General features: G+C 42.1%; 1 protein-coding gene across 1 annotated transcript in view; it reads left to right on the top strand.

Moving 5' to 3' along the window:
• The window catches only part of LOC112106291 (NEDD8-conjugating enzyme UBE2F), a 129,657-nt gene that overhangs the window by 47,157 nt on the left and 70,024 nt on the right, over nucleotides 1-12,476 (top strand). Inside the window, exons 5-6 of the mRNA XM_026654014.1 lie at nucleotides 3,431-3,498; nucleotides 4,921-4,991. Of these exons, the coding sequence (XP_026509799.1) occupies nucleotides 3,431-3,498; nucleotides 4,921-4,991 (139 nt within the window). The remainder of the gene's footprint in view (nucleotides 1-3,430; nucleotides 3,499-4,920; nucleotides 4,992-12,476) is intronic.

Below are 12,476 nucleotides of genomic sequence, written 5' to 3'. Positions count from 1 at the left end.
CTTTAGACCCCATGACATAATTGAAGCCTGACATTTTTTGTTTGATCCTGGTCACTTGCAGTGACCCCTGCAGCATCCCACATTCCCTCAGACAGCAGGAGGGGCCCCAAGATCGTGAGCCCCTGACCATCTCCTTTTCCATTCCAGGACTCTCTCCTGTGCCTCTTACACTATCATAGAATCATAGAATATCAGGGTTGGAAGGGACCTCAGGAGGTATCTAGTCCAACCCCCTGCTCAAAGCAGGACCAATCCCCAGACAGATTTTTGCCCCAGATCCCTAAATGGCCCCCTCAAGGATTGAACTCTCAACCCTGGGTTTAGCAGGCCAGTGCTCAAACCACTGAGCTATCCCTCCTCCCCCATGACACAGCCAGACCATGTATGTCTACATTGAATAAAAATCCGTGGCACTGAGGCTCAGAGCTGAGGTCATCTGACTTGGGATCACAGAGCTTGGTCTGTGGGGCTAAAAATATTGGTGTATAGATGTTCCGGCTTGGGCTGGATCCTGGGCTCTAAGACCCTCTCCCCCTTTCGGAGTCTCACAGCCCAACCTGAGCCTCAGGAGCATGAGTCAGCTGACCCTGACCAGCTGAGGCCATGCCACAGGTCTTTTATTGTAGTGTAGACATACCCGTAGTGACATCTTACGAGCTGTCGCTCAACAGGAAGCTTGACAAAGAGACAGAAGATGGGAACTGACTATAGTCCTGGCAGCATGACGACATGAGTAAGGCTGAGTGTCTGTCACAGAGATCATGGAAGTCATGGATTCCGTGACTTTCTGCGACCTCCATGACTTCTGCAGCAGCCAACGTGGCTGACCCCAAGGCTGCCCGAGCAGCTGGCTCCGGGGCCAGCTGCTCCTGCGGCCCCGGGGACAGCCACACCAACCGCTGCTCAAGTGGCCCCGGGCAGCTGCCCCCAGATCCCCCCAAGCAGCAGCCAGTGCGGCTGGCCCTGGGGGCAGCTAGAACAGCCACTGCTCGGCGGCCCCTGGCAGCTGGCCCCAGGGACTGCCTGAGCAGTGGCTGTTGTGTCTGGCCCCGGGGTCCACCAGGGAGCAGCGGTTCCGGGGCCCCCAACTAAGATTTAGTCAGGGGTATTTACAGTAAAGGTCATGGACAGTGAATTTTTCTTTATTGCTCGTGGCCTGTCCATGGAGGAATTGGGAAGTATTGTGGACAGTATTTTAGAACAAGAACATAAGAACAGCCATACTGGGTCAGACCAAAGACAGTATATTGTCTTCCAACAGTGAACAATGCCAGGTGCTCCAGAGGGAATGAACAGAACAGGTAATGTTCAAGTGATCCATCCCCTGTCGCCCATTCCCAGCTTCTGGCAAACAGAGGCTAGGGACATCATCCTTGCCCATCCTGGCTAATAGCCATTGATGGACCTATCCTCCATGAATTTATCTAGTTCTTTATTTAGCCCTATTATTGTCTTGGCCTTCACAACATCCTCTGGCAAAGAGTTCCACAGGTTGACTGTGCGTTATGTGAAGAAATACTTCCTTTTGTTTGTTTTAAACCTGCTGCCTATTAATTTCATTTGGTGACCGCTAGTTCTTGTGTTATGAGGAGGAGTGAATAACGCTTCCTTATTTACTTTCTCCACACCAGTCATGATTTTGTAGACCTCTGTCATATCCCACTTTAGTCGTCTCTTTTCCAAGCTGAAAAGTCCCAATCTTCTTAATCTCTCCTCATATGAAAGTTGTTCCAAACTCCTAATTATTTTGTTGCCCTTTTCTGAACCTTTTCCAATTCCAATATATCTTTTTTGAAATGGGGTGACCACATCTGCACGCAGTATTCAAGATGTGGACGTACCATCGATTTATATAGAGGCAATATGATATTTTCGGTCTTATCATCTATCCCTTTCTTAATGATTCCCAACATTCTGTTTGCTTTTTTGACTGCCGCTGCACGTTGAGTGGATGTTTTCAGAGAACTATCCACAATGACCCCGAGATCTCTTTCTTGAGTGGTAATAGCTCATTTGGACCCCATCATTTTGTATGTATAGTTGGGATTATGTTTTCCAATGTGCATTACTTTGCATTTATCAACATTGAATTTCATCTGCCATTTTGTTGCCCAGTCACCCAGTTTTGAGAGATCCCTTTGTAGCTCTTCACAATCTGCTTTGGACTTAACTATCTTGAATAGTTTTGTATCCTCGGCTAATTTTGCCACCTCACTGTTTACCCCTTTTTCCAGATCATTTATGAATATGTTGACTAGTACTGGTCCCAGTACAGACCCCCGGGGGATACCACTATTTACTTCTCTCCATTCTTTTAACCAGTTATCGCTCCATGAGTGGACCTTCCCTCTTATCCCATGACAGCTTACTTTGCTTAAGAGCCTTTGAGGGCCCTTGTCAAAGGCTTTCTGAAAATCTAAGTACACTATATCCACTGGATCCCCCTTGTCCACATGCTTGTCAACAGAACTCTTTAGATTAATTTATGAAGTACCAAGACATGTACCATTTTATCTGTTTTCTAAGGAATATTTATCTAAAACAGTTATGGGGAAAAGGGGAGAAAGCAAGAGAGAGTGGTGAAGAACAAGAATACTACAGAAAGTTGGGAAGCCACAACCTTATTTTTAGGCTCTACTGTGGAAAAATATTAAACATAAAAACAATATCTTTTAGTTTTCTTACAATCATGTTGCAAAGCCCAAACTTTTTTCCATTGAACATATTTTGAATATAAGGAAATACCATAGTTTCTCAGAAACCACGTTGATTAAAAACTCAAGGAATTTTGTCCATCAGTAGCATCTGAATTTTCAATCTAACCATTGACCACTTTGCAGTATTTTCAGGACTGAGTTACTTAGGCCTGGTCTTTTTGTACCGGTCTCATGATTTTCGTTAAAAGTGTGATTTTTTTTTTTTTAAACCAAATTAGTTATACTACTACAACCTCTAGTGTGGACACAGTTATACTACTTTAAAGGTCCTTTAGATGGTAAAGCTTTTTCCCCTCCTATATGGGTATAAACTATACCTCTATAAGCATCTGTATATCAATATAACCACACCAAGGAGATTGTACTGCTTTAACTATATCAGTGTAGTTGTTATTGCCAGGTGTTCATAAAGGGGGTCTTGCAGATGGATTTGAATAATGAGATAGTACTGGCCTTCTCCATCAGCTTGGGGAAGGTGCTCTATGCAGAGGTGTTGGTATGGAAGAAAGCATGAAAGCAAGCAAGGTTAGAGATGTAAGGCTGACAGTAAAATCACATATTTTAAAAAGATATGGTGCAAGTATAATGGAATATTTCAATGATGTTGTGATGATCATAATCTAAGTAATGATGACTATACTGTATCTTCTTTGTGCAAATTTAACATTTGTTTCTCTTTCTCTTTAATTGTTTATGTTGTGTTTCTTTAATAGATGAGGGTTATTACCAAGGAGGAAAATTTCAGTTTGAAATTGAGGTTCCTGATGCCTATAACATGGTGGTGAGTATTTGTCATTTTTCTCAGTTGAGACAAGGTAGATGAAGTAATATCTTTTATTGGACCAACTTCTGCTGTGTCAGAGACAAGCTTACACAGAGCTCTTCTTTGTGTTGTGATTTGCATTTTCTGCAAATAATGGAATTTCAGATAACTCTGTGTTTTGCTAAATTGTAGGTAAGAATCTCCCATATCTAGTGATGTCACCAATGTTATACTTCTGTGGCTAAAGTTTCATAGGAATGTTCCTTTGAAGATGAAAAGATCTGGTCTGGAGGCTGTTTCTGTTTGCAGCAGTCTGGAATAGCCTACTCAGGAGTACAGACTAGAAGTTACACCAGTCACATGTGAAACTCTCCCTGCGAATTCCTCCCATTCCCTCTGCCTTCTTATTTCGTTTGGTGTATGCTTAAACATTCCTATAGTAAGCCAACGTGTTCCTGGGGAAGCCTAGCACGTTGGCAACTCATCCTGATTGGGGACTCCAGATGCTACTGTAATATAAATAAGCATTCCACATTCTTAGTGCTTTCAGCTGAAATTAATCGTCAGAGAACCCTGATCTAATGAATCTAATTTGAAGTGAAAGAAGATCAAAGAATTCTTCTATTTTCTTGTTCTATTAAAAAATGGCTTGGTTCTCTTGGTTTGCCATTGCTACGTAGCTGATTTTGTGTGTTGTGACCATTCAAGGTGACAGAGAGTATAGGATCGTGACTGAAGGGCTGTCTGAAGGCTTGGCACTGAGACTGAACTACTCTGGGATAGGATCCAAGCATTCCAGCCCTTTAGATTTTCTCCAGCACCAAGGTTGGGGTATAGAGCATCATTTTAAGGAGCTGGGCATGCCATAGAACTAACAGGCTTCAGTATTTTCCTCAGCAATGAGACTCTGGTTTGGAATCTGATTTTTTTTTTAAATGTGCATTTATCAACATGCATTAAAAATGAGCTATAACATCTGTTGGAGCTACATGCTGAATTGAGTTCAGTGATGTCACTGTAAAATAATACAAATCTGTATCAAGATTTAAAAACCCAAGAAATAGTCAAATGGAACAGTTATCCTCCGTACTTCTGTGAACATTTAAAAATAGGGAATACTTTCCTTACGCAGAAAATTATTGAGAAGATGAAATCACACTGGAATGAATCTTTGCTCTTCCTCCACTTGCTTACAAAGCCGAAAACCTGAATATAACACTGAATGGGAAAGCAGCAGTGTTACTGTAGTTTTATATCCTGTTCTGCTCCATTTAAACTGCTTCATAAGGTAACTGCCAGATTAGCATTAGTACTTGGACTGAGATCACCCAAATTTAAATTTTAGCTTCCAGGAACTGTACAACTCATAATGGTTTGTTGGTGATTTAACTGATTTGAAAGGACAGCATTGTAATCTCTGTTTGTTGTTTATTTTGGCAGCCTCCAAAAGTAAAATGTTTGACTAGAATCTGGCATCCAAACATCACAGAGACGGGTGAAATCTGTTTAAGGTAGTTAACAGCCTTCTTTTATTGTTACTTCAAAGTTTTTGTAGAGATCATTACCCTGGTACGTAATTCTCACTTCAGCACCAGTAGACCGATAATGTCTCATACTTAAATTTGATCCTTCGAAGCAAAGGAAACTTCTTGAAAATGTTTTAGACCATTGTGATACCAAACAGAATTGCTGAACATGCTATCAGTTGTAAAACCAGATATATCCAAACCGCATTTCTGATTCAGAAAAAAAAAGATCATAAATGCATCCCAATCAAATATGCTATGGTGTCCAATATCCTTTTGAATCCACCCTTCCAAAATATAGCAATGTCCTCTAATTATTCAGAACACATAGGCCTTTAAAATTTCTCCCAATATGCAGAAGATTTTCTTCCCTGCAACATAAATTCCATTGAATAACACTGATTTCCTGTAAAAGAGATTTGCTTCTTGTAGAAGAGAGTTTTAAAATCCTAGTTCTGTGTGCTTTTGACTAAGACCTGGCTTTGCAACCATTTATCTAACTAGCCAATTGTAGGATTTAAAGGATTCTATATCATTGCATGCTTGCTATTGAGATCTCTTGCAGAAAAGAACAAATAAACTGTGAACTGGCCAAGCATGCTACATTTTTGCTTTTCCATCTATAGCGTTGCTACTAGAGAGACGTAAAGATTGAGCCTGCATCAAATTAAAGGAGGTTTAGAATTTTCTTATGTCTAGAATCTTAAGAACCCATGTTCTTATTTAGCTTGTGATGTAACTATTTGCATTTGATCTTACACTTTCACCATTTCCAGATAAAACCAAAGGTCATTTTTCCACAGTAGAAAAATACATAGCCTCTATCTTTGTGATCGTTAATTTGAGGCAGAATTAACTTTAATAGCTCCTATTCTTCTCCAAAGTCTTCTACTTGGAAAATTCCATCAATGTCCTCCCTAACATTTTGAATTATAGGATCCAGGTGGTTTTAAATTATCCCACACTTTAAACCCCTATTTAGTTTAAAGCCTAAAATATTTTAAGTACTAGGAAACTGTTTAAATTTTCCAGGGGAAAATATTGGTAGGATTTTAGTTACATTAGACAAAAATATTGGATTTTGACAATAACAAACTACTTGTATGAATGACAAATTTATTAAATTTCAATATGTAATATAAAACTGATATGATGATAAAGTGTAAGAAAAATAACCATATATTATCCTCTCTTAAGATAGTCAGATCAAATTTAGCCTAAAATATAGGTTCTAAAATTAACTTTTTCAAAAACACGACTAGTAAAATGTTTGAGATTTAAAAAACAAAGATATATATATATATATATACTCGTTTATAAGCCGACCCCCCCCCCCCGATGGAGAAGTAAAAATGGAAAAATTTTATAACCCGTTCATAAGCCGACCCTATAATTCAGGGGTCAACAAACTTTGGCTCCCGGGCCATCAGGATAAGCTGCTGGTGGGCTGAGATGGTTTGTTTACCTCGAGCGTCCGCAGGCACGGAGGTAAACCTAAATAAACAAAGGCTAGGTCTACACTACGGGGGCGGGTCGCGTAGCTGAAGTTGCGTATTTTAGGTCGATTTACCTGGCTGTGAGGACGGCGACGAGTCGACCGCTGCCGCTCCCCCGCCGACTCCGCTTCTGCATCTCGCTGCGGTGGAGTTCCGGAGTCGACGGCAGAGCGATCGGGGATCGATTTTATCGCGTCTACACTAGACGCGATAAATCGATCCCCAATAGATCGATCGCTACCCGCCAATCCGGCGGGTAGTGAAGATGTGCCCAAAGTGTCCCGGGGCACCAGCTGCTTACCCTGACGGGCCAGGACAGCAACTGGTGGGGAAATGTTTTTGGGGAGACAAGCTGGGAGTCAGGGGAGTAACCCCTGTGATCACCCCGGACATGACCCCACCCCTAGCCCGGGACCCCCACACTCTCCCCATCCCATTCCTTCCACCTTATCTGGGGAGGGCCAGGGGAGGATGTCTCTGGCCTGGCTGGAGCTGTTCCGGCAGACTGGGCAGTGCGGCTGCAGCCTGCTTCGGCGGGCCAGACCGGGTGGCGAGGCCACAGCATGTTCCAGCGGGCTGGGCCAGGTGGCACGGCCGCAGCATGCTCCGGCGGGCCAGGCGGCGTGGCCACAGCCTACTCTGGGGGGCAGGGCCGAGCGGCACAGCTGCAGCCTGCCAGCCCCGGAGCTGCAGCTGCTTCCGAGGCTGGGGGGAGAGCAGCGTGGCCAGAAGCGGAGAGACTTTCCCTTGTGGCTCTGCTGGCTGTTCTGCCTCTCCTTGCTCCATCTGTTGGGGGGAGGGGCTGTGTCTCACTTCTCCCTCTCTGTACCCGTTCATAAGCCGATCCCCTTCTTTGGTGCTTCCCTTTTTTACTAAAAAAAATTCAGCTTATGAATGGGTAAGGTAATTTTTTAAAAATAAACATTGCTTTACAATTGTTTGTAACCTAAATATTACAGCATGAGAACCCGATAGTGAAATTGATTAGAAACTGATTATAAGCAAAAATCAAATGTGCGACAAGTTTGTCATTTTCCAAGCTAATAGAAATCCAAAAAAGAAATACAGCATAAACCGTGAAAATAAACAAAATTAATAAACCTGTTTTAAAATCCAAGATAGGGCTTATAACATATGGTAGATAAGGAAATTAATTTAAGAAAACCCTGTTTTTCATATAGCTGTGCTCTTTAAATTTAAAGATTGTAATATCTTTATGCACCATATTGGGCAGAAGACTATGACGTTTTAATAGGAAAGCTTGTTGTACTTTAAATATGGCAGCCAGGCATATAGTCTAGTAAGCTGCAAGGATTGTGCAAACTATTGTTTCAAAAGCATGTTCTATTTTCTGTATTTCTAAGGAGTTAATTATCATCAAAGTACAAAGTGCTAAAGCATTTTTGTGTGCGCTTCTTACCATGCTGGTTCTATGCCTGTCAGAGTGCTCCATGGGAGGAATAAAGTGTGTGGTGGTGCTGCATGTCTTAGCAATAGTGCACATACATTTTACTTACAATAACACGTTTGCTTACATAAACTGGCTTTGGAAATGCACAGCTTTGCTCACTTTTCTTTTAGAGTCTGCTGAAAACCCTACATTGGTCTGATTGTGAAAGATTTTACTTTAAAAGCAAGAAATCTTTAAAATGTACTAAAGAGTGATGAAGTTTTCAGGAGTATCTTTAATTTTGATTAAATTTCAGCTAATCCAAGTAGGAGAATACTATATTTTCTATGAGAGACAGTTATGTTGGAGAAATTCAATATCAGAGAATTTGGTACTAGATTTGGAAACAAAAGACTACAATAACTACTGCTTTTTATGGACCTGATTCTCAATTTTTGTAGACATATTTTGTGTCTGCAGTGGGTTTTCAGGAAATAAAATTAGGTACAAAATTATTCCTGACTTATTTTCTACTTAAAATACTTAACTAGCATTTTTTCCAAACTTGAATTTCTATTTCCTAAATAAATATGTTTATATTATGGTGTATGATCATCATAAGAACATAAGAATGTCCATTCTGGGTCAGACCAATGGTCCATCTAGCCCAGTATCCTGTTTTCGATCAGTGGCCAATGCCAGGTATTTCAAATGGAATGAGCAGATCAGGGCAATTATCAAATGATCCATCCCCTGTTATCCAGTCCCAGTATCTGGCATTCAGAGACTTAGGGACACCCAGAGCATGGGATTGCATCCCTCACCATCTTGGCAATGGCCATTGATGGATCTATTCTCCATGAATTTATCTAATTGGTTTTTTTAACCCAGTTATACCTTTGGCCTTCACAGCGTCCCCTGGCAACAAGTTCCATAGATTGACAGTACATTGTGTGAAGAAATACTCCCTTTTGTTTGCTTTAAACCTACTGCCTATTAATTTAATTGGGTGACCCCAGGACGTCTGTTATGTGAAATCATACTTCCTTATTCACTTTCTCCACACCATTTGTGATTTTATAGACCTATAGCATATCCCACTTAGTCGTCTCTTTTCCAAGTTGAACAGTCCCAGGTTTCTTATGGGACTTTTTTATGGAAGCCGTTCGATACTGTTAATCATTTTTGTTGCCCTTGTCTGTAGTACCTTTTCCATTTCTAATATATCTTTTTTGAGATGGGGTGACCATAACTGCACGCTGTCTTCAAGCTGTGGGCGTACCATGGTTTTATATAATGACATTATGGTATTTTCTGTCTCCCTATCAATCCCTTGCCTAATGAGTTGTAACATTCTGATAGATTTTTTGACTGCTGCTGCATATTAAGCGGATGTTTTCAGAGAACTTGGTGTAGAGAAAGTAAATAAGGAAGTGTTATTTACTCCTTCTCATAACACAAGAACTAGGGGTCACCAAATTAAATTAATAGGCAGCAAGTTTAAAACAAACAAAAGGAAGTATTTTTTCACATAACGCACAGTCAACTTGTGGAACTCCTTGCCAGAGGACGTTGTGAAGGCCAAGACTATAACAGGGTTCAAAAAAAAACTAGATAAATTCATGGAGGATAGATCCATCAATGGCTATTAGCCAGGATGGGCAGGGATGATGTCCCTAGCCTCTGTTTGACAGAAGCTGGGAATGGGCCACGGGATGGATCACTTGATGATTACCAGTTCTGTTCATTCCCTCTGGGGTACCTGGCATTGGCCACTGTCAGAAGACAGGATACTGGGCTAGATGGACGTTTGGTCTGACCTAGTAATGGCCGTTCTTATGTTCTTAACTATCCACAATGACTCCAAGATCTTTCTTGAGTTGTAACAGCTAATTTATACCCCATCATTTTGTACGTACACTTGGGATTATGTTTTCCAATATGCATCTTATAGGAAACCATTCCATAATAAGAACCAAAAAACATGTAAAACTCACCTTAATAAATTTTATAAAGATTTGGTTAGGAAAACTTAGAAATATTTTGAGGATTACTATGTTTTACTCAAATATTGAATAGCCTTCTTCATTGTGATGTTGCCTCCATTGATGCCAGCTTCTGGCGTATTTCAGGAACCCTCACAAATATATAATTTGTGGTTTGTTTCATGCTCCAATATATCTTTTTCTTGAACCTCTGCTGTACATTTCTGATTTTTCTATTTGATCTCATCCACTTACTTTGTTGACCATTATTATTAATTGATACATTATATCAGAATGTCTGAGCCTGGAGATAGACAACACCCCAAGATTTTACTGTGTTTTGCATTCGCTTTTTCTGTTGTGGAATCAAGTGGTCAACATTGTTGAAAGTGGTTCTTTTTTTCCCCCTTGAAATTGAATCTGATCTTAGCTTGAGAAACATTCCTTCCAATGCTGAAAGAAAAATGTCTCGATTTTTACGGAAACTCTAAACTGTTCTGTTGACAAAGAAGGTGTTCTTTTACATGAAGTGAATCTTTTCTGAGGCTGATCTCTCGATCATATTTGTTTACTGCTGTAGGATGTAATTCTTATTTTATAAGAGTTTTTTTGCAAATTCTTTTTATATACTGTATATAAAGAAAGCTGTGCACACTTTCTTCACCCTGGAAGGGTGAACAACCAGACAACAGAGTGGTTCAATCTGAACACTGGCATGTAACAGGGCTGTATTTTATCTTTATTTTATTATTGTTTGGCATTCCCATGGTCTGGATACTGTAGAAGTGTATTAGCAACACAAACAGTGGTATAGCATGGGTAAATGGCAAATGCCTAGAAGACCTAGACTTTGCTGATACTGCATTACTGAGTGACATCTCCGAATAGTTACAAAGACAGCCCATCAAAAACCTCAGACCATGCAGGGCTTAGAATTAGCGATGGTAAAACAAACATCCTTGAAACCCAGACATCAAGTAGTAACATCACATTAGAATGCAAAAATATCAGGGAACAGTTCATCTATCTGGGCAGCACCATATTGGCCAATGGAGACCTCAAGAAGGAAGTGACCTCAATGGTAGAAAAGGCATCCATAGCATTTACTAAACTTAACAACGTATAGAAATCAGATATATAGCACCAGAACAAAATGGAAAATTTACAGTTCAAATGTAATCTGTGCTAATATACAAGAGCTAGAGATGTTATACTGAAAACTAGATGCTTTTGAAAATAAGTGCCTATGAAAGATTCTTGGCATTGGTTGGAAAAACTTCATTACCAATGAAGAGATCTAAGAAATCACCAATCAGCGGCTTGTTTCCACCCTCAGAAGAAAGTACTAGACATTTTGGGGGCATGTACTCCAGATGCCAACACACAGACTCCCACATGAAGTTGTCAAGTGGAAACCAACTAGTGTGGGGAAACGAGGGCACCCAAAAGAAATCTTAAGAGGAATCTTTAGCAGGGAGGGCAGAACAGTCAATCTCAATACCATAGAACAGATAGACGCAGTAGCAAATGGCAGAGGAATGGAAGAGACTAGTTTGCCTCTGCTCCAGTGTTAGCCTGGAAAAGACATGATGTAAATATACGCACTTTATTGCTGCCAGAATTGCGTCGCACCTGTAGGTAATTCTGAAAGTTAGTGAGTGCTTAGGACAGGGGTGGGCAAACTATGACCCACGGCCTGGATCCGGACCATCAGGTGCCCATGGGGATTGCCACCCCCCGTGGTGCCGTGGGCCCTGTGCCAAGGCTGGAAGCGGCCGGCACCACGTCCCTGCGGCCCTTGGGGAGGGGGGGCAGAGGGTTCCACGCGCTGCCCTCCCCTGTGGGTACCTCCCCCCACAGCTCCCATTGGCCGGGAACAGGGAACTGCGGCCAATGGGAGCTTCGAGGGGGGTACCCTCAGGGAAGGGCAGCGCATGGAGCCCTCTGCCCCCCGTCCCTAGGGGCCGCAGGGACATGGTGCCGGCTGCTTCCGGGAGTGGTGCGGGGCCAGGGCAGGCAGGGAGCCCACCTTAGCCCTGCTGCCACTTCATGTAAGCGGCGCCGTGCGGAGCCTGCATCCCAAACCCCTTCCCTGAGCTCCCTCCCGCACCTCAACCCCCTGCCCTGAGTCCCCTGCTGCACCCCGCACCATCCTGCATCCCAACCCCTTGCCCTTGCCCCCCTTGTACACCCTCCTGCGCCCCAGCCCCCTGCCCTGAGCCCCTTCCTGCACACTTCACCACCTCCCACACCCCGCACTCCCTCCTGCACCCCTGCCCCGGCCCTACATTCATGGCCCTGCATGCAATTTCCCCACCCAGATGTGGCCCTTGCGCCAAAAAGTTTGCCCACCCCTGGCTTAGGAGAAGCCATAGAGTAGGATTGATGGCTATTTTGATTTCAGAACCTTTGTTGGAAATGGTACTTGACAATGTCCCAACAGGAATTTAAATGTAACTAAATTTTAAAATGTACGTCTGTGAAATGAATAAAGCTCCTTTTTTGTATTCAAGGAAAAACAGATAAGTGTGATATAGAAAATAAAATATGCCATTTTAAATTTAAAAATTCCAAATACACCTCTACCCCGATATAACGC

This window comes from Terrapene carolina, unplaced genomic scaffold, assembly GCF_002925995.2.
Source record: "Terrapene carolina triunguis isolate 2854851 unplaced genomic scaffold, T_m_triunguis-2.0 Scaffold176, whole genome shotgun sequence".
Classification (NCBI taxonomy): domain Eukaryota; kingdom Metazoa; phylum Chordata; order Testudines; family Emydidae; genus Terrapene; species Terrapene triunguis.
This window is presented reverse-complemented; position numbering and strand designations above follow the sequence as displayed.